The 22,316-nt window shown below is 32.4% G+C and overlaps 1 protein-coding gene across 4 annotated transcripts in view; it reads left to right on the top strand.

The window, feature by feature from the left end:
- The window catches only part of LOC148305798 (uncharacterized), an 81,561-nt gene that overhangs the window by 25,226 nt on the left and 34,019 nt on the right, over nucleotides 1-22,316 (top strand). For all 4 annotated transcript variants that reach the window (XM_088266096.1, XM_088266098.1, XM_088266099.1 and 1 more), the window contains one exon: nucleotides 3,407-3,515. In XM_088266096.1, the coding sequence (XP_088122222.1) occupies nucleotides 3,407-3,515 (109 nt within the window). The remainder of the gene's footprint in view (nucleotides 1-3,406; nucleotides 3,516-22,316) is intronic.

Below are 22,316 nucleotides of genomic sequence, written 5' to 3'. Positions count from 1 at the left end.
TTCGTCAGGACAATCACTAACACAGCATGCAAACAATATTACCCTTCACCACCATAGCACCATTTACACACTCAAAACTACACAAAATGTCTAACACATGCGATTTTTAGTCGACCCGAAGACCAACATGCACTATAGTTTTCAATACAGACATGCGTTACGAGCCGAGGTTAAACGTATATTAGTTGTAACGTATAAAATAATAAAAAAATAAATAAGTGTATTGATTTATTAGCGCCCACTTACCCTTCAGATTTGAGAGAGTATTGACAAAAAACATATATATTTGTCAATACTCTCTTGAACTATTCGCCAAATATACTCTTCTTAGTCATTCTCTCGTTATCAATTCGCTCCACATTTCCATACCATTTTAAATAACTCTTTTTTTGAAACGTGCGTGTGTGTTATTTCATGGATAAAGTCTCGTCAATTTAAAAATATTTGTATTTCTATTTCATTATCGATGGAACTTGGCAGATCAAATACATATATTGAATATGTACTTGAAAGTTGTCAGTTCTAAGTCGGAGTAATCAGCGGGTAAGGAAACGCATGAACATGCGGGTAGAAGAGGCGAACATTGTTAGCAAGGACAGATTGGGGTGACGTTCTATTCTCTATGCCTACCCCTGAGGGAAGCGGGGTAGCGGTTTTCTTTATTATTTAATTTTTTTTTAATATAAATTTAATAGCTATTTCTATATCACTCTCCTGGTTGGTACCTGAACTGCTTCGATATAATAATGTGCCATATGCACCATTGAATACGGATAAGAAATTAAATAAAATTAAAATATTTTGACTCTAATATCATTTCCATTTTTTCTAAAATCTCCACCTGCATTAAAAAGTCTACAAACCCTTCGTAAAAAAGTCAGGTTTTGGACCCTTGGTTAGTGCCGCAGACTCGGCACTGGGTTCGAACCCACTCTTCCACAGTTTAATTTCTGAACACTAGCAGAAGCATCTTCTCACTGATTGACTGCAAAAGAATAATAAATAATTAACTAAAATCTTAATTTAATCGCCCTTGGCAGTATTATTTATCGGAATTGGTGCTCTTCTAATTATACAAAGGTTCAAATTACAACATTCTAATTTCGTCTAGCTTCTAAATTTCCTTTATCATACACCTACAGCCAATATCGAATTTCTCCTCGAGAATTTTGTATTAAATAGTATTTATTTCGATATCTCTCAAGGATATCCATGTTCATACGTAATACGCACTCGTTTGACAGAGTAAACAAACAAAAAATAGCCAAAAGGCCAAACGGAATACAAAATACCTGCTTACGAATTTCTCCTCAAGTATTTTGTATTAATTAGTATTTCCATCGATATCTACCTAAAATATCCATGTTAATACGTAATACGCATTCGTTTGACCCGGTTATTATTATTATTCTTCTTCTTCTCTTCTTTGGAATATATACAAAATACCTAATTACGAGTTTCTCCACAAGTATTTTGTATTAATTAGTATTTCCATCCATATCTACCTAAAATATCCATGTTAATACGTAAAACGCATTCGCTCGACCCAGTTAATAATAATAATAATAAAATTGGATAACTTATATAGCGCCATTTTCGTAAAAAAATACCTCAGTTATTCTTCTTCTTCTTCTCTTCTTCGGAATATGTACAAAATACCTAATGACGAATTTCTCCTCAAGTATTTTGTATTAATTAGTATTTTCAATGATATCTACTTAAGGTATATGTGAATACGTAATACGCATTCGTTTGACCGAGTTAAGATGAGAAAAAAGGCCAAAAGGCGAAACGACATACAAAATACTCTAATTTGTTAGAAGTTAGGGGCACCTCGCACAGCACGCCTTGTAGTGCAAGGCGACAAATTACTTCAAAATAAATTTAGATACAAATAAATCGCATAGGTAAGCGGGAGGCGGCGACTGACAAGCCCCTCGCCCCGCCGCCCCCTCTTGCAGGAGTATGAAGCGTTAAAATGTCACATAAATTATAGGAAAAAACGGCTCCTCGTTCCTCTAATTGTCCCGTTGACGCGGCGACATTCCCGAGTTCAAATCTCCATTAATCCCCAGCAAAATTGCGGACAATTAATTGAGTACGAATTTTACCAAAATAATCCCAGAATACGTAAAAATACATTTTCAACACATTTGTGTTTTTTTTTTAAAGTAATATCTATCCATTTTATAGGAGAGGAATAAAATCCTTTAGGTAGATACCTATTAAAAAAAAATGTTTTACTTTTAGATGTTTTTTTTACAAAAATAAAAGTAATATTAGTAAATAAAAGTGATATTAGTATATAACTACTCAACGAGATTTTTAGTCTACCGGTTTCGAGACGTAACCGTCTCTTCATCAGGATAATCACTACAACGTGCAAACAATACTACTCGCCACTTCCATAGCAATATTCACACACTTATAACTACATAAAATGTTGATCACATGCGATTTTGGTCGACCCGAGGTCTGACATGTACCAAGTAAATGCTTTGAATATTAATAATATTGAGAATTGATTAAATTATGTAGGTACTCATATTTTTATTCGAAAACTTCAGCTGTACCTGGCCGCGCGTTGCTGAGAAGAAATAGTAGAATATAGAAGGCACACAATCCTAATATGTTTTATTCCACAATTTTTGTGAAATAATGTAAATATTTAAAATCTAAGTAACAACAATCCAATCGAAAACATTGGAAATGCTTAGTGACTGCAGTTGTCAAAAGTATTGCGTTAGGTGCTGTTGCGTTCAACAGATAGCGCTGCCATCGCGGCCACAAAATAAAATGATGTCATATCGTTACGCTTCATTTACGTTTTAACTGGGTGAATAAGAATATGGAAGTCTGGGCATTAACGGGGCTTACAACCGTCATAGGCTGGTTTAAGTGTCACTTTACACACGTGTAACATTCACCAATTCTACCCATTATTGACAACCACACTACTTAAATTCTTGGAATAACTACATATATGAACCAATTTAGAAACCTTGTTCTTGAATCACTAGAACTTCACTAAAGACAACTATTGGTGAGATGTAAAGAAGCTTTTTTTTAAGCAGAAACTCTTATATTACTTTTATATTATTCACCAATTCTCCCCATGATTGAAAACCACACTACTCAAATTCTTGGAATATATATTATCCGATTTTGCTTAATTTCGCTTGAATCACTAGGATTTGACTAGAGACATCTATTGGTGAGATGAAATAAGCTTTTTATGGAGCAGAAACTCTAATTTGTAAGTGAGGTCCAAATCCTGAATTGTAATCACATGCATGAGAAAAGCTATAAAATATCCTTTTCATTTTATCATTTTAGTTTATAATTTAGGGAACATTATTTTTTAACCATTAGGTCACTGCGTAATATGTTTTAATTTCGATTTCAGGAAATGTCGATAAATCCAGTCGATTCGACTGACGATTTAACAGATGCCAAAGGGGAGGCATTATTCGCCATCACCAGCAGTGGGTTAAGCGATGCTTTGGCCCAATCAGGTAAGATTTCTTTTTTATTATTTTTATTATTTAAGTATAACCCGCAAAGCCTCTATTAGAGGCTTGTCTGCAGGTAGGATGGTAAGGATAGGGAGGTAAATTTGAAAAATACATCACAAATATCCAGACCAATTGAAAATAAATCTTTCTTGAATTTATTTTGCACTCGTAGTTGGTTAGACGCCGGGCGTCTAACCAACTACGCCACGGCGCCTGTCAATACCTGCCTTGTAAAATTTGCATGCATTTTATTGAATTCATTTTATTGAATTCCAATGATATTTAATACTTTCGGAGATGTCTATGAGTAAAAATTATACAAATGGTACAAAAATCAATGCATGATCTTTAAATTTTTGTTTAGTAAGTGAGTAGTAACATAATTCATACATTCGCTAGCTTAGTCGATTGAAAAAAAAACATTTTGATAAAAAATATCAAACCGGTATTAAACGGTTTTAACATAATTAATGCACAAAATATAAAAGTATTTGACAACCATATTTTGAACGTGTTTATGTAAAATTTTAACAAATGTTTTAATTTAAAAAAAAAGTTATTTAGACAACATGCGTTTCCTTTTTGGTGAAAATTAAAATAAAGATATAAATAATTAGGTACCTTTGTACGAGCTTAATTTTAAATGAATTCGCCTGAAAATGCCCTTATAAACAGAATAGAATTTACAAAATTTTGAGTGCGTCAAAATACTTGTTCACACATCTGGATTATCTCCAATTATGGGAGTTATTTTTCATATTATTTTTTGACATCTCAACATAGATGAATAAGAATTTGTGAACAAGTATTTGGACACACTCAAAATGATGTAAATAAATTAACTGGTCAAATTATAAGTTAAAATAATAAAATGAAAAGGATATTTTTGCGTTTCTCATGTTTATGATTATAATCCAGGATTTTGACCTCACATTCAAATGAAAGAGTTTCTGCTTAGTAAAAATCTTTTTTCATTTCACCAATAGTTGAATCTTGTGATTCAAGCACTATGTTTCGTAATTGAACCAAACTCCTATATATAACTTCTGAGAATATGAGTGTGCTTGTCAATCATGGGTAGAATTGGTGAACGTTACACGTGTGTAAAGTGATCACTTAAAACAGCCTACGCCGTCGTAAGCCCCGTAAATGCCCAGACTTCCATATTCCTCTTTATCTATGTTGAAATGTCAAAAAAATAATAAGAAAATAATTTTGTTTGCCAAGTTACGAGATATATTTCGGTGCATAGATTTTGAAAAGATCATTATTTTGTCTGTTTTTATTCGAGTGAAGCAGCGTGTTATTTTTCTATTACCCAATGAACCTATTTAAAATTGGATTCGAAATAATAACAGGGAAGTGGGGTAGGTTATGGTCCGTGTTACTCCGTCATAATAATTGGTTGTTTGACGTTCTTGGCACTAAGTAAACGTAGGATCTGCCACAGCAAAACTTCGCTTGATTTGTTATGAATAAATACCCGCCGCTCAGTGTGTTTCCAAACTACAAACTCCTGTGTATTACAAATGTAAAACAGTGATTAAAATTTTCAATCATAACTATAAATTCACATATTACTTAATTGAGATATTTGTGTTCGTAAACAAGATTCATACAAAAACGAATTTTTAACGCATTGAGTCCCAAAGAAAAACTATTTGACACCAAACAATTCACACAAATTGTAACATAAAAAAACAATTTGTTGCTTTTTTCCTGTTCGGGAATTACGTTTACTGATTTTATAATTACAAAAATCCCCCTCGAATTGGAAATAAAATAAATTTTGATCAGATTAATATTTATTTTACTTAGAATATCATATGTAGGTATTGTTTTATTTGCTTCATTTACTTAACTTACACTAACATCGATAGCAACATTTTTTTTAAATATATCCTCATTTTTAGCATCTTGTAATATTTTCATAAGCTTAATTTGTTAATTTAATTATTTTTTCAAATAAATAATTAAACAAAAAAAGACCAAGATTTGTTATTGACATTCGAAAACCGCCAGAAATTTTAGAATTCTTATTGGAAAATAATTGTATTATATAAAGTTTTATTTTATAAAAGTAAAACAGTTAAAAAACGATCTCAACTGTTATTGTGTCCTTAATGTGATAAGTTTTTACTAGATATCGCGTGTGCTTTACATTTCCAAACATAAAAAGATATTCTCATCTAATGTAGGTAAGGAATAAAAAAAAATGTTAGCAAAAAGAAATTTAACAAAAGTAAAATCAGCTTCAAAGCTAGGGCGCTACTAACTTTTGGTGTTTTATTACAATTGAACGATATAAAATATAGTTTTAATGGCCTGTAACCTTCGTCACGGACCGCCACTGTCAATGGTCGTAAATCTCAACGAAATCCCATCCAGAAGATTTTATGTTCGTATTTTTGTGAAGCTAATTTCATGTTCTCACTAGCTCTGCCTCTGTGAAAATTTTATCTCCCGGTGGTAATATGAATGTCTCACTAATCGTTCATCTCCTCGTAATTACTTTTGCGATTCTTTAAATCAATCGTATATTTTTGTAATTCATTAAAGTGGCCGTGCGATACATACAACGTAATACCGTTTGGAACGCGGAGAATTATTCGAAGACCTTCCAATGTCACCTCCGAGTGTGACACTAGGAAAGTGACTAATATTTGTCACCTAACTATTTATTTACGAAGAAAGTGGTTCCAGTTTCGCATAATCGTTATATTACTCCGGAATCGGTGTGGCCACTATTATTCGAGATTTGGATGAATGACGAATCTCACGCGAAAATAGGCGAATACACTTATGGGCGCATAAAACAGTTTATGTAGCAATAAAATAATGAATGAATCGTTCTGCGGAACAGCTGCGCCACTAAGAATAATCGAATCGGAATATTTCTCGACTTTAATCGCCTATTGTAGTAGTTCACGCAGGGAGGAAGAAGGTGTGGACGATATATTCCGGTATTTTAATAAAGCTTGATTGAATTTTATTTCAGCTATGCACGAAGAAAAATTACTATCAACAAATGTGCCGGGTTGTGGTCCCGTGGTTAGTGTCGCAGACTCTTAAGTCAGAGTTTCTAGGTTCGAACCCACTCTACCACAAGTTGATACCTATTTCTAATAATGAGCCGCTAAGTCTCATAGCAATAGTATGAATTTAGAATATTTGTGTAAATAATAAAAACACAAATATTTCTCTTATTTAAAAAAAAACATGAAATTTATTATTTTCGCTTTATGTAGAAAATCTGGTCATAATTTGTATCCATGTAAAATAAATTCAAGTCTTTTATTGTGACAGTAAAAAAAACGGGTCTACCAAGCAATAAAATGACTATCGAGAACGACACGTATTTGGAATTTCAAAATTCAGTCACATCACTCCACTACTTCACGAACTGCACTTGTTACGCCTTTCCGAAAGGTGAGAATAAAAACTCATTCCGATTTTGCATTAATCGATACATAATACGAATTGTTTAATAGACGTCTCAGGAATAAAGCAACCGAGCGTGCCTTTGCTGTTGAGGGACCGATGGCATGGAATGGTATTCCACTAACAGAACAATGAGAGTAAGATGATCTTTAGAAAAAAAACTATAAGGCGTTTGTTTACTAAACCATTTCCACAATTTTCAGTCCCCCAATTTAATTTCAGTAAAGCGCCCTTGAGGTAGTATTTAAAGAAAATAATGATAAATAAATTATTCAAAATATTTATTATTATCATTAATAATTTTATGAACCGTTAATCCAAAACTATTTTTATTCATTTTTATCAAAAAGAGAAATATTTGTGTTTTTATTATTTACAAGAACCTCTACTTTCGTACTTTCTGTGAGCCTAAGCGGCTCATAATTAGAAAAACATAGATATCAAATTGTGGATCGAACCGAAAAACTCTGATTCAAGAGTCCGCGACACTACCCACGGGACCACAACCCGACTCATATATGTATACATAAGTATATTGAGTTCTCTGTGTGACATAGTCGACTCCGTAATCTGTCTCTTCCTCCCTTGTCTTCTGTTTTTCCTTTTTTCTCTGATGTTACTAATAGACACTATCATCTTCCCTCTTTTATTTTATTGGATGGGTTTTTACAAGAATATGGTTCTGATGATTTTTTTCACAGGTAGACAATGCAATGGCGATAATTGACAGACGTTTTGTTCATTCTTACCCTTCACACATACATCGTTATCTTCCTTATTTACAAATGATACAACGATAAAATTATTATATTAATAGACTGACAGGTCAAGGACTAAGTATTTATTTTAGTAGATGTGATAAATACTAATATAAATTAATAATGATTCTAAATACCATATATGTTCATATTTACTTCTAAGATAATAATAAATTAGTATTTATATGACCAATGAAATCCCATATTAAATAGATTTAAATTTAATAATACATTACGTTGTAACCGTATTATTTTTTGACATCTCATCAAAGATAAAGAAGAATTTGGAAGTCTTTGGAAGGAAGAAATTTGGAATTATCTAAAGTTTTAAGCTGCAAATATCAAAACTAACTGTATGGGGATGGTTTTTATAGCACACTATAATAAGAAGGACAAACTATATTTATTGCAAAATATCATATTTTTCTAGGAATTTTTGCAATTTCTAGTATCTTCACTAAGAGACGTAAAAACTATTACTTCCTTGCTTTGGTTTCCATTCTTCTTCAAGCCTTATATATATATATATATATATATATATATATATATATATATATATATATATATATATATATATATATATATATATATATATATATATATATAATGTGACCGTTCTTCCTCTTTAGATATAATATACTGCTTCTTCTTCTAATTATTCGCACCCTTATTGGTGTATAGGGCACTGTATCGTATCGACGCAGTGTTTTCTTAATTGCTTCTTCAAGAAGGTAAGGTGATCAAATAGCTCTTCAGACACCACCAGCAGGGTAGTATTTAATAAATATAAGAGGGGAAAAAAATTCCCGACCCCCCCGGGAATCGAACCTTGGGTCCTCCACAAAGGTTAAACGTGTTAAACATTACACTACGGAGATAAACGATAGTAAAAATAATAGACATTAAAACAAATTTAAAAATAATGGTAAAATGTTATCTTGAAATCGAAACCGGATATCATTTTAGAGCAAAATATTCTACACATTAATTTACGTCGACGAAAAATATATACAAGACAGCAAAAAAAAGAATCATTAAAAATCGTATTTGTATTACGTTATACTAAACATAAGCCATTATATTACACAATACATTTTATAAAATTATATTCATTTCGATACAAAATGATGTTGATTTTCAGCCACGACAGATGTCAGACAAACATATATTCTGAATAAATAAAGCGCGTTTAGTGCTAAGTTAATCCAGCTTTTTTATGCAGTCAGACATTGATTTAAAACTACACGTCTCATGCCAACGGTTGATCTCGACCCAACTTCCAATTTCACCGAGAAAATTAATCATGTTTTAAGTATAGTGGGCTTCAATTTCAAAAGATATTTAAATTTGCACATTAGCAGCAAACATTAAAAAAAACCAACATTAAAAAATTTCAATTTTATATCTGATTTTTTAGACTCCGTAGTGTAATGGTCAGCATGCTTGGCTACCGTTCAAGACGTCCCGTGTCCGGGGAGGTGGTTTAAATAAATATTTTTAAAGTGATTTTTCCATTCTAATATTTATTCAATATTACCCTGGCTGATACTTGAAGCGGAGGGCTGATCACCTTTTCTTCAAGTGTCAACGATCAAGATAACACTGCGTTTATACGATGCAGTGCCCTATGCACCATCGGATGTGCATGAGGGTTTGAATTAATTTTCCTTTCATTAAAGATTGACCTAACAAATAAAACGAAACATCAGGGCTAATCATAAAAAAGCCATTTGCTCTTATTATGACTGTACCCTTTAGAAACTGTTTTGTCATTATTCTTTTTGGAAAGTCATAAAATCATTATCTTTGTTAATTATATCAAGCGTAAAATTAAAAGACTTGGCACGATCAGATCAATCAGAACCTAAAATCTGGCGGTGTCAAAAGTCTGCGTAATCGGAGGGCATGTATGACTAGATGTATGGATGTGAAGGAGGCGAGGAGTGTATGTCAGGACAGAAGAGTGTGGCGTTCCATCCATCAAAATTAAAAGTGTACAATATATCCTTCAATTGGCTGGTATTTCGAGAGTTTGTAATTATTTATTTATTATAAACAACAAAATAGAAATAAAAAATCAACTTGTAATAAACTATCTAACTAACTACCTAGCCATCACGCTGCTTCCCCACAGAAGTAGGCAGGGAGAACAACTACACACCATTCTGTCCTTGCAAACATTCTTCGCCTCTTCCACATTCATGCATCTTCTCATGGCCGCTTCAAGTATTTGACATATCTGATCATACCAAGTTCTTCTCGGTCCCATATCTTTTTAGGCTTTCTTTTTTTTCATTCCTCACTCATTCGTTCCAGATGTCCAAACCAACTCTACACTCCCTTCTTAATTTTATCGGTAATGCTTATCTCAGCTTTGCATTCCTTCCTTATTTCACCATTCGAACATCTATCATACATCGTTTTGCCGCACATTTGTCTGAGGGATCGCATATCTACTGCATTTTTGTCTACTTTCATCCTTCCTTTGCCAACTCCATGTTTCACTTCCATACATTAGACTCGTGTACTGCCAGTTTAGCTTTCGCTTTGTCTCGGTTTCTGTACTGCCCTCTTTTGAGTAATCTTAAAATTAGGTTAGTGAAATTGAACCGGGCTACTCTAATACTCCCAATGACGTGTTTGATTTATTTATTATTGTCCGCAATTGTACCGAATACTTTCTAAGAATAAATAATAAAAATATATTTAGATACGTATATATTATTTCGTCCACCTCCGTAGCGCAGAGATCAGCGCGTTTGGCTACCGTGCTGGAGGTCCCGGGTTCGATTCCCAGGGGGGTCAAAATAAATATGACCGATTTTCACTCTCACATTTATTTAATATCACCCTGGACTGGTACAAGAAGCGCAAGGCTGATCACCTTGCCTTCACGCAATTAACGATCAACATAACACTGCGTCGCTACGATGCAGTGCCCTATGCACCATTGGGTGCGGATAAGGGTTAGAAGGATATATTATTTCTGGACATCTCATCAAAGATGAAGAAGATGTTGGCGACTCTACTTGTTGATCTATGGTCCATCCTCCCACCCCTCCCCCCTCCCCTTATATTTGTAAAACACATGTAGTGGTAAACAAACAATCCACACTTCTACTATTACAGCTCTGTTAACCCTAGACAATAAACCATATGACGTTATAAAGCGCTCGATGACGAAAATTTGATGACGTATGCGAACGCACGATTTTCGTTTTATTTAAACATCTAAAGTTTAAACCTTAATATCTCCCCTAGTTCTCTCCAAATTTCAATAAAAATGTCACCGATCGTCTTGTGATTTTCCATATTAATTTATTAGCCAATAAACCAACATTGTGACAAAAATCTATTGTGACATAATTTATGCTCATAATTTTTTTTAACTTGCTTTAATTATTTGTCAAATTGAATTATAAAATTACTCAACCATTCTAGTTTAGGGTTAAAAATAATATGTCAAATCTAGGATTCAGAGTCAGCAAAACATAAATTGATGTCAACTAATTTAAATTTGATGACTTAGTCAGTTTTCGTATGTTCGTGACATCCATATCGTGGGTATACTGGCAAAAAACATTATCTCTAAAATCACTGTTTGAATAATCCGTGTTATTTTAAGCATTTAGCCTGAATAAAATACCCCCTATGAAACTTAAAGTTAATTTACTTTTAAAACCACATATATATGACATTTCAAACTACTTATTGTACATATTTTGTCAGTTTATAGAACGTTGAAAGCTTTATAATATATATCATTAAGTCAATGTTGCATATTTTCGAGTGTTTTTCCAGTACACCCACGATACATTATTTTTCGACTTTTGACTAGCAGATAAATGAATAAATAAAACGTTTCGCGTGCAACATCGTACACGTGATGGAAGTGAAACTTCTTTTAAAATAAAGAATAAGAGCGATTTAATAATGAGACACCGAGAGAGAGAGAGAGATTCCAAAAGGAAAACATATAAGTAAAAGAGTATACAAAATTTGGATAAAAAATATTCTGTTTATTCAATATTTACACTGTCAATGATTGGTGCGTCAGTTGGTTAATCTTCTTCTTATCCTTATCCGCACAATTACGTTTAATAAGAGTGTTTGAAAATATTTTATAATATTGAATTCCCAAAGGTTAAGAAGCACTGGCGCAGTATATTAGTGCTCAAGTAGTCTCAGGGATTCGGTTTAGTCAGTATTCGGCTAATAGCGGGGCCTGGATGCTGCACGCACACACCCACACCAGCAGTCGGTAATGCGACTATTAGAGAAAACGTCACGCTGTTGCTACCACCATACATCACTGACAAATGTCTCAGTGAATATCAAACTCACTTGAGTCCCAAAAGTAGGCGACCATACTCTATTTTTATTTATATTTATATTTTTTTTAATAAATGAAATAGATATCAAATTGTGGTAGAGTGAGTTCGAACCGAGAAACTCTGACTCAAGAGTCCGCGACACTAACCACGGGACTGCAACCCGACACGTTGTACATGTTGAAGCAAATAGTAGAATTTAGAAAATCGTAATTAAAATTGTAAATATATATTTATATATTATGTTAAATCAAACACTGATTTTTTTAGTCTACTAAGTTGTATTTTATTGTTTGAAGGAAACGCATAAAAAAATCAATTTTGTGACAATTTTTTTCACCTACTTATGGCATTTTCAAACTAATCCTTCGCCTAGTTATGACATTCGTTTGAAAATGCTGTAACTAATTTTGTGACAATTTTTTGCCCTATTTATGGCATTTTTAAACGAATCCTTCGCCTAGTTATGACATTCGTTTGAAAATGCTGTAACTAATTTTGTGACATTTTTTTTCGCCTACTTACGGCATTTTCAAACGAATCCTTCGCCTGGTTATGACATTCGTTTGAAAATGCAGTAACTAATTTTGTGACAATTTTTTCCCCTACTTATGGCATTTTCAAACGAATGTTTCGCCTAGTTATGACATTCGTTTGAAAATGCTGCAACTAAGCGAAACAGTTGTCACAAAATTTATTTTTATAAGCTGACTTTACCACACTACGTGATTTAAACATAGTTATGTTAATTACGTATTTAAAAGGCGATTTCTGTATCTTCATAGGTGTTCTTATTTTTTCATTTTTGTAATAAAACATAGTAATTCTATTATCGCACTTGAACTTGCAATTATTATTATAATCATCGTATTAACAGAATGTTCCTGTTAAAACCGAATAATTGTAAAGTAATACTTTTTTTTTTAGAAACATGGTTCAACATTTTCTATTTTTTATATCCAGTATCGATATGGTTCTTCTTTTTACTTATAAAATATTCCGATATTACTCCGATAATAATTATATTATAATCGGATATGTATGAGGAGATGCATGAATGTAGAAGAGGCGAAGAATGTTTGCAAAGACAGAGTGGTGTGGCGTTCTATTCTCTCTGCCTACCCCTGCGAAGAAGCACCGTGATGGTTAGTTAGTAAGTTAGTTAAATTAATATCGATTCCACCGAGAGAAAAAATATGGTAGAGAGCGCATGCGCATTGTGAGTGTAACCATTAGCGCTGACAGTCGCGGTCCTGACGAATAGCTTCCTGAACCACTTGGCGATCTCCCACAGGGAATAGGGCTGACAGTAAACACCTAAAAGATGCGTGTACTCACTTTGGGGTAGGCCTATGGAACACAAACGTGCCCAGAATCCGCCATCTTAAAATAATCCGTGAAAAAAATAACACCCACAAAAACGTTACATCGTGCGAATGGCTTGAATTGACACTCGGTAAAATATCGACGCTAGAAAAGAAAAAGTTTTATAATTGATGCTAAATTATAATCATTGATGTGATATATTGTTTATGAATGAGTCGAATTTGAGAGTGCCTATACTTAAATTGCATACTCCCATTCTCTCTCTCTGATCCTGCGGATTAGTCTGCAGCAACAGATGACATCTTCGCCATTCTAGTCTATTTCCTGAAACCCTCTTCCGCTCCTCATACGTCGAGCAGCCCATGTCCTCGATAAGTCGCTTACTACTACATAGGGTATTTAAAAAAATTTTAAGTCGCTTACTACTACATAGGGTATTTAAACTACACACTACTAGGGTATTTAAAAAAATACCTAACGTCTAAGTGACTCTGAAATCTAACTACGATTTATGCAACACCGCTTATCGTGACCCTACTTAGGCTTCAACTTTTTAAGTTTTATAGCCTATGCCTACTCATGAGTGGATTTACTCTTTATCTGTAAATTTGCCATAATTTCATGTAATTCATAACTGAAAATCCTAGGCAAAAACAGTCGCTTTACTAGGGCATATGACTGTTGTTCTGTTTTTAGCTTTATTTAAGGTATTTAAATCTTCTACTTCCCTTCGAAATCGATGACCGATGATGAGTAAACGGAGATGTCAATTTTATCGAAATTATGATTGTATATGTACAATCATAATTTCTTGTGAAGAGAAGAACAGAAGAAATTGCTGCAAACCAATCCCAGGATTGAAACTAGAGAGGGAGATTTTTAATACACGCGGGTTTGTACTGTTCTTTCCATATTTAATAAAATCGTAAGTTGATTGGCTTCTGCTAAATTAACGGTACAATATGTATTATAATAAACTTGTTTTCGATATTTTTGCTGTTTATATGCAATCATTGTGACGATTTAAAGACTCAATTTAGATAAGGGGCGGGTTCAATTTTCTCATCAAACTTTAGTGGTGAACCTATTATTAGGGTCAGATTATAATATTAATCAAAAATATCATTATTGGATCTCCAATATAATAATAAAGCTAAATTAAAATCTACGGCTTAGCAGCCAATCTACATCATTATAGTGATTAGATTTTTTCTAAGACGTCATTCACAGTGCACATATCGCTCACTCCTTTCAACAACGTCATATATATAAATAAAATATAAACTTGATTTTTCAGGAGATCGTTTTTAAAGTTTGAAAATATAGTAAAATGTATTAAAAATAAATATCAAGCCACTAATTGAACTTTTTACTGTGCAACAGATTTTTTTAGGTTAAACTTGAATGTTTTTTTCCATTTGAAAAATATTAAGTATATAAAAATAATTAAACAATACCTTTTCTTCAAAATGCAAAAACAACACTTTCTGTCCTGTAGCGGGTAAATATTAAGTTAAAAATATGCCGCTTTTGCTGGGATATAGTATATTTTCTGGGCATTCCGGAAACATGCATAACTGAACATAACATAACTGAAAATTGTCGATTTTTGATATCTGACGTTGTTGAAAGGAGTGCGCAATATGTACGAATGCGCTGAGTATTTTGCGGAGTATTGACATAGCTAGATTATAAGCACGAGCGAATAGTATGATCAGGTTCAATATTATTAGTATCTAGATCCGTTGTGTACCACGGAACAGGCTATGTTGTAATTTTTGTTCGTTGTTGAACCATCAAAACTATTATTACGGAGCAGAATTCGAACTACGTAAATTGTTTAGGGAATTTAATCTAGAAATATGAACGAGGCTAGAAATCGTTATTCGATACGACTCGATTTCCGCGTATAGTCCAGAGTTCCGTAATCGATAAGGAATTCTGACTATGCAAGTCAAATAAAGAGGGAAACCTACAATTCATAGCGGGTATAAACTATAATATCGATTAGGCGCAATCAATAAAGCATACCGGATACGTAATCAATTTCATTTGCTGGATTAATTCCCGTATTATTAAAATAGAATATTAAAAGTTCACCAGTTTCAAAAAGTCCGAACACAAAAGTAATAGCAACTAATTCGTCGCCCCGTATCTTATGTTCTCATTTATTTTAAAGGATCAATTTCTTTAGCAAATCACCCTCACCCGGGACTCATGTACCTATTCAACAACCATAGTGATTGTGTTTCTTTCAAGAAGACGATTCGATTTGATAAATGATTTTTCAAAAACCAATTACAAAAGAATTTAAGGTATCTACCTACCTAGTATTTTCCTCTAGATATTGTCTATAATATATTTACTTAATGTCAAAAGGCGAAGTTAAGACACATGACATGTATTTTTCAAACGTTGTAGCACTAAATAGCCATTAAAATTAATAACGATCTTTAGTTTATTACTGTCCGTCTACTTTTTTCAGTTTTTGTCCGATATCATAAATCTTCTAACTATTCTAGTCCAAGCCTTGACAAAACGTATTTCTTTGTTAATTGATCGATAATTTTCATCTCGCTTCGCATTCATATAATATTTCACAATTCGAACACATCATACATCGCTTTGCCGCGTATACTCCATTTCTTTCATTTTATTTTTTCTTCTTTTACCAATTCTATGCTTCACTTACATATATTAAGGACCCAATTAATGCAACCAATTGATGTATGTAGCCTTTCATTGAGAGATAAAATGACAGTTTTGGCTAACGCGTATTAGATCGACTGACTGACGTAAACATGGAGAAGTTTTCATTTAATGTCTGAATTAAACGCAAAAGAAAAAAAGGTTTTAAAAACCTAACCATAATCGATTATTGTCTATGACATAAACATGATATTATGACGTAAACGGGGCGACCATGTTCCCTTAACCTCGTGTCACGTTTCTAGTATCATTCTTTACTCACGTAAGGTCGGTGCGAGGGCAGTTGACGGTAGTTCAAGATCTAAAATCACCGATAAGAGCTATGTTACGTACACACGTTATGTAACGCTTCTGGAATAACGTACTTCCATAATAAAAAATTAAACTCGAATAATATTTCCCAACTACTAAAAATAACTGAAATATGACAAAATAAGACTGAAACTGAAAACAATCTATGCATTTCATTTGTGAAAAATAATGTACACATTTAAAACTCAACTTCAGTATAAAGACTGTTTTATTACGTACACATGAACTAATTGACCATAAACATAAAGTTTTATCATTATATCAATTTTATGAACGGTTTTATTAAACTCATTATTAGAGCTGTGGTGTAAGGTTACACAACGAAGCTTAAAGAACATGAAAATATGTTATAATAACGGTTACAGAGCTTTAATGAACTTACCCCGACACTGCAGCGCGAGTGGTATGTTTTCCACAGCACGCCTACCACATTAGGATGGCCTGTTAAGGCACCGAGTGGCAGGCTTCCGGGAGAGGCTAATGAAGAGCTCCAACCTCGTCATAAAGCGGCTTGTGGAGCACAGATGGAGGCTGGACATGTGGCGGCACTGGAGCACAGTGCTGCGTTTGCCAGCGGGCTAATCATCATCTATATCTCTCTAAATTTTCTTTTTTTCTTTCGCCGTTTCTTTTCATTGTTTTCATTTTTATTTGTTTATTATTTTAATTTCATTTTATAAAAAAAATGTTGTAAAACATATATGGCTGACTAAGTATTGCACCCACCACTTAGTCAAGCTGGAATAAAGATTTATTATTATTATTATTACAATGCAAATTAGTTAAAAAAAGAAGTTAGTAAAAAGAAGTAGGTCTTTGACGTTTTTACAGGTAGCGAGATGTAACATCTTTTGAACAAATCTATTAGTCCAGGCGAATTACGCATATTTTAGTCAAACCTCAGAATTAAATCAATAGTTTTGATTTTGTCATAAATATCCCTACAAATATCCCCTCAAAAGGGATATTTGTAGGGATATTTATGACAATTTATCCCTACAAATATCCCCTCAAAAATATCCCCACCCCTCGGTAGTCCGTTTCCTCCCCCAAAACCCCAAATGAAAAAGAAATCCTCCTGAGAGCCAACCGACCTTGAATTTACGATTCAATTTTCTTTTTTTTTTCAAATATATATATACAAATATGCTATTTGAATGTATCCCCAAATCTGCCTCCGGGCAGGGCAACTGCCCGGAGGAAAGGTGACATGGTTTATCAAACAATGATGCGCTAATATTTTACACCTGATAAAACGAGAACAAACATAAGAATAATCTTTAAATGCAGAAAAACGTGGCAGGCCCTAATCATATTGCCCTCAACTTAAGGAAATTATAAAAAATTACCAAAACATTAGGCCTGGAATGTAAAGTTATGAGTTTTAGTTGATATTTTAATAAAAAGGATAATTCTGTCCTTACAGGGACATCATTGTTGGACATAAAGTGCCTTAAATAAATTTCTAAAGAAATAATAAATAGTAATGCATTTTATTTATTGTTTCGGCATTAACTTTGTGGTAAGACATGTTACAATGATTAAAGAAAACACTTGTTTTTTACCACTTGAGTTTTATTATAGACTACATGTTTCAGAAGTTAAACTTCCATCATTCAGGTCTGTATAATAACTAAATTATACTATTATGTTATTATTATTATTATTATGTTATTATACAGACCTGAATGATGGAAGTTTAACTTCTGAAACATGTAGTCTATAATAAAACTCAAGTGGTAAAAAACAAGAGTTTTCTTTAATCATTGTAGTAATGCATTACCAAAAACTTTCTTTGCTGATTTGTAGATATCATACCAAAGTATCTTTATAATATGAACTACCTACGGATTTAGATTAATTAATAACTAGCCGCAGTTTAAGCCACACCTCCGGTGTGGCTTTAACTGCGGCTGATATGGGAACGTAAAATGTTCTTAGCCGCCAAGATATTGCGATCGGTATGCCGATGGGTAAAGAGCGATGTTAATTAGTAGAGAGGAAAATAATCCACAATGAATAAGTAGTCGTCTGTAATACATGTCGTCAGTTTTATAAAATTTCTTAAACACCCTTGCAGATGGTTGCAGGGTTTGAGACCCTTTCGGAAGAGCACGTCTTAAGTTAAATAAATATTTAATGTTTAATGGCCTTTCAAAATATTTACGATTTTTACGTCACGTATTTGGCTTCGTTAATGAAGATAATGCATTTCTTCCCAGCACACTTCATTATGCACAAGTTAAGTTTCACGCTCAGAGAGTATCATGTTCTTGTTATACTTTAAGGCTTTGTTAGAAGCGCCGCCGTCATACGGGCTTCAAATAACTTGCTACAAAACATTAGTTAAAGGAACAAAAACAAAGCAACGCACATGAAAGCTACTATATTTTTTGCATTTTACAATATATGTACATAAAATACTACTGCGAAATCCACTAACGATTGGCCTGTGTATGGGTTTTGCATTCTGTTAAAGTTTGAAGTAAAGCTACTTTAAGAATACGACAGGTATTAAAAAGAAAAGAATGTAGTTTATATTAAGATCACAACTGTTTTTTTAAGCAAAAAAAAAGTATATGCCATTCAACAGGAAAAAAACGATTTAAATCTGCTTTTTTCATCCATAATTTCATAAATATTTGAAATAGTAACGTATTCAAATAACGAATATTATTTATTTATTGATTTGACGTTTAATTTGTAGAACTCCATTTTAATTTATGTATTAATTTAAATCAAACACAGATTTTTTGAGTCTACTAAGCTGTATTTTTTTAACTTAGTAGACTCAAAAAATCTGTGTTTGATTTAAAATTAATATAAAAACTAATATTATCCTTTTAAAAGTTATTATCCCTAAGTACGTTTGCCTTCGCGAAATTGACGTTAATTAAATATTGCGATATAGTGCCCTTTGCACCACTAAGTGCAGGTGAGGGTTTGAAGAAAAATTGACGCAAAAATAACGTTTAAATAATAAGTTACGTTATTATAATAAATGTGGTTTAAATGTTTCTCTAAGTAGCTTCAAAACATAATACATACATATTTATCATGTTTAAGTTTTTTTTTACAAACTTGTTGCCAGATTTAAACGAAACTTTTAGTTAGGATAAAAATGGAAGGAAAGAAGAAGAAATTAGACTGTTGGAATAAGGATGTTAATGACACTAGTTAATAAAAGGACATCGAAAAATGGACGAGTGATATAAAAAAAAAACAAAGGTATTTATATTAAATTACAAATGTGAAATTTTGTAGAATGGTACAAATACCTTTTTTGTTAATTTTTTATGTATATTTTCTGTAAAATTTCCAAATAAAATTAAAAAAAAAACTTCAGGAAGACATTTTTAATATTATAGGTTTAATATTTACAAAATAATATTCACGTCTGTGATTAACGACTCAAAAAATATCAAAGCTTCGCCCTATACTATTTTTGTATTTTATAACGTGGGTTTCATCCGCACACGCGTATAAAGTAAATATTATGTACCTACAGTATGGTTATGTACATCAAATCAATGCGTGCACCTTATTCTCACAAGTGATATGGGATCATGTTTTATCGTTGCATAAGTTTGTTTGTATTTCAATTACGTGTTTATTAAATAGGTAGTAACCCACTTTAATTTTGTAATATTAAATTGATTTACTGTGTTAGAAGTTGCTATCTACAACATTGTATGGGGTTAAGTACTTTACACTTTGGTAGCATTGTACTGTTGCATAAGACCTTTCTCACTTATTATCCTGGAGTCGCTAATGTTTCTGTTGTACTACATAAAGTACGCATGCGATACTGATATGTACTCGTATATATTTATTTATCTTGTAACATTCACCAATTCTACACATCATTGACAACCATAATACTGAAATTCTTAGAACTTCTATACATTTTGTTCAAATTCGAAACATAGTGCTTGACTCACTAGAATTTGACGAGAGACATCTATTGCTTATAAAAAAGCTTTTTACTGAGCAGAAACTCTTTTTTGTATGTGAGGTCCGAATTCTGGATTATAATCACATAGGTACACGAGAAACGCTAGAAAATGTTGAGCAGAAAGAAGCTTGTTTTCTTGTCCGCCTCTGTAGTGTAATGGTCAGCACGCTGGGCTACCGTACTGGAGGTCCCGGGTTCAATTCCCAGGGGGGGGGTCAAAAATTTTATAAGTGATTTTCTCGCTGTAATATTTATTCAATATTGGACTGGTACCTGAAGTGGAAGGCTGATCACCTTTCCTTCATGTGTTAACGATCAATATTACACTGCATTTATTTGATGCAGTGCCCTATGCACCATCAGGTGCGGATAAGGGTTTGAAGAAGAAGAAAGAAGCTGATATTTTATTTAGGATAATTCCATAATAATAATAGTGTCAAGTAATTATCGTAGGTAGTTTAATTAATTACTTTTAGCTTAACCCACGGTAATGTGATGGCATTACCCAAAGATAATCAGCGTAGTGACTAAAAACTTAAGGTATTTATTAACTTCTCAATTATTTATGCAGACACTGCATTATTCACATATATTCACTTTACGGGTGATATATCAATTTAAATTATAGGTGTCTCAACTTAAAACGAAACATCTGTTATCATTTTTATATTGAAAAAAATGGAAATCTGAGCATCCCTGGGCTTGTGACCTGGCACTTGGCTGGCTTAAGTGATCAATTCGACGACTAAGTGTTCAATTGGAGATAGCAATATGTATACTTCACAAATTGTCATCTAAATAAACATCTTTATATGTATATTTAGTTGAAAATTTATGAAGTATGCATATCGCTATGTATACATATATATATATATATATATATATATATATATATATATATATATATATATATATATATATATATATATATATATATATATATATATTATATATATATATATATATATATATATATATATGTATATATATATATATATATGTATACATAGCGATATGCATACTTCATAAATTTTCAACTAAATATACATATAAAGATGTTTATTTAGATGATTATATATATATATATATATATATATATATATATATATACATATATATATATATATATATATATATATATATATATATATATATACATATATATATATATATATATATATATATATATATATATATATATATATATATATATATATATATATATATATATATATATGTGTGTATTTATATATTTATGATTTTCTGTTCTTTAGATAAATGGTTTACTGTATCATCAACGATTTCAGTTTTGGGTTCAATATAAGATTTTAATGCCACAATGATGAAATACTCAAAATAAATTAATATAAAAATTATTATATATTTCATTCAATGTGCAAACATATAACCTTACTCGTAGCTGAAATGAACGTGTCAGAAAAATGGAAATCGGACGAAAATGCGAGCGAGTCCGTGGCAAATAGAAGCAGTCCGTGGCAAATATAATAAAGTGGATAGTGCGGCCGAGTGGGCTTGCCATTGGCCCGCCCAAACGGGTTAGCCCGCCTACCGGCTCTCCCGCCCTCCGGCGCAAAGCAGAGGGGGCCTCGGACATGCGCACTAAGATAATCCATAATAATTTAATATCAGAGAATTTTTCTCGGCCCAAAGTTGTAGCGAAATATTTCATATTAGAATGGAAATATTCCGTGGATAATGCGTGGCATCAAGGGCCTAATGTCTACCATATGTTATGACTTACTTATTCGGAAAGTTCGCTTATTATTTATATGATATTATTTTTACTAAAATATTAGTTTTACTAAAATAATGAAAAAAGGGACAATACATTTAAAGACATTTTAATAACAACCAACCTTGCCATTTGAAAGTTTTTTTTTCACTAATTGATTCCACATTCAATACTTTACACTTTACAGTGTAACTGCACTATGCGCATCGACTGCAA

This window comes from Brachycentrus maculatus, unplaced genomic scaffold (assembly GCF_059751285.1).
Source record: "Brachycentrus maculatus isolate JH-2025_06_01 unplaced genomic scaffold, ASM5975128v1 h1tg000261l, whole genome shotgun sequence".
Lineage (NCBI taxonomy): Eukaryota > Metazoa > Arthropoda > Insecta > Trichoptera > Brachycentridae > Brachycentrus > Brachycentrus maculatus.
The sequence above is the reverse complement of the archived record's forward strand: the minus strand, read 5'-3'. Positions and strand labels throughout refer to the sequence as shown.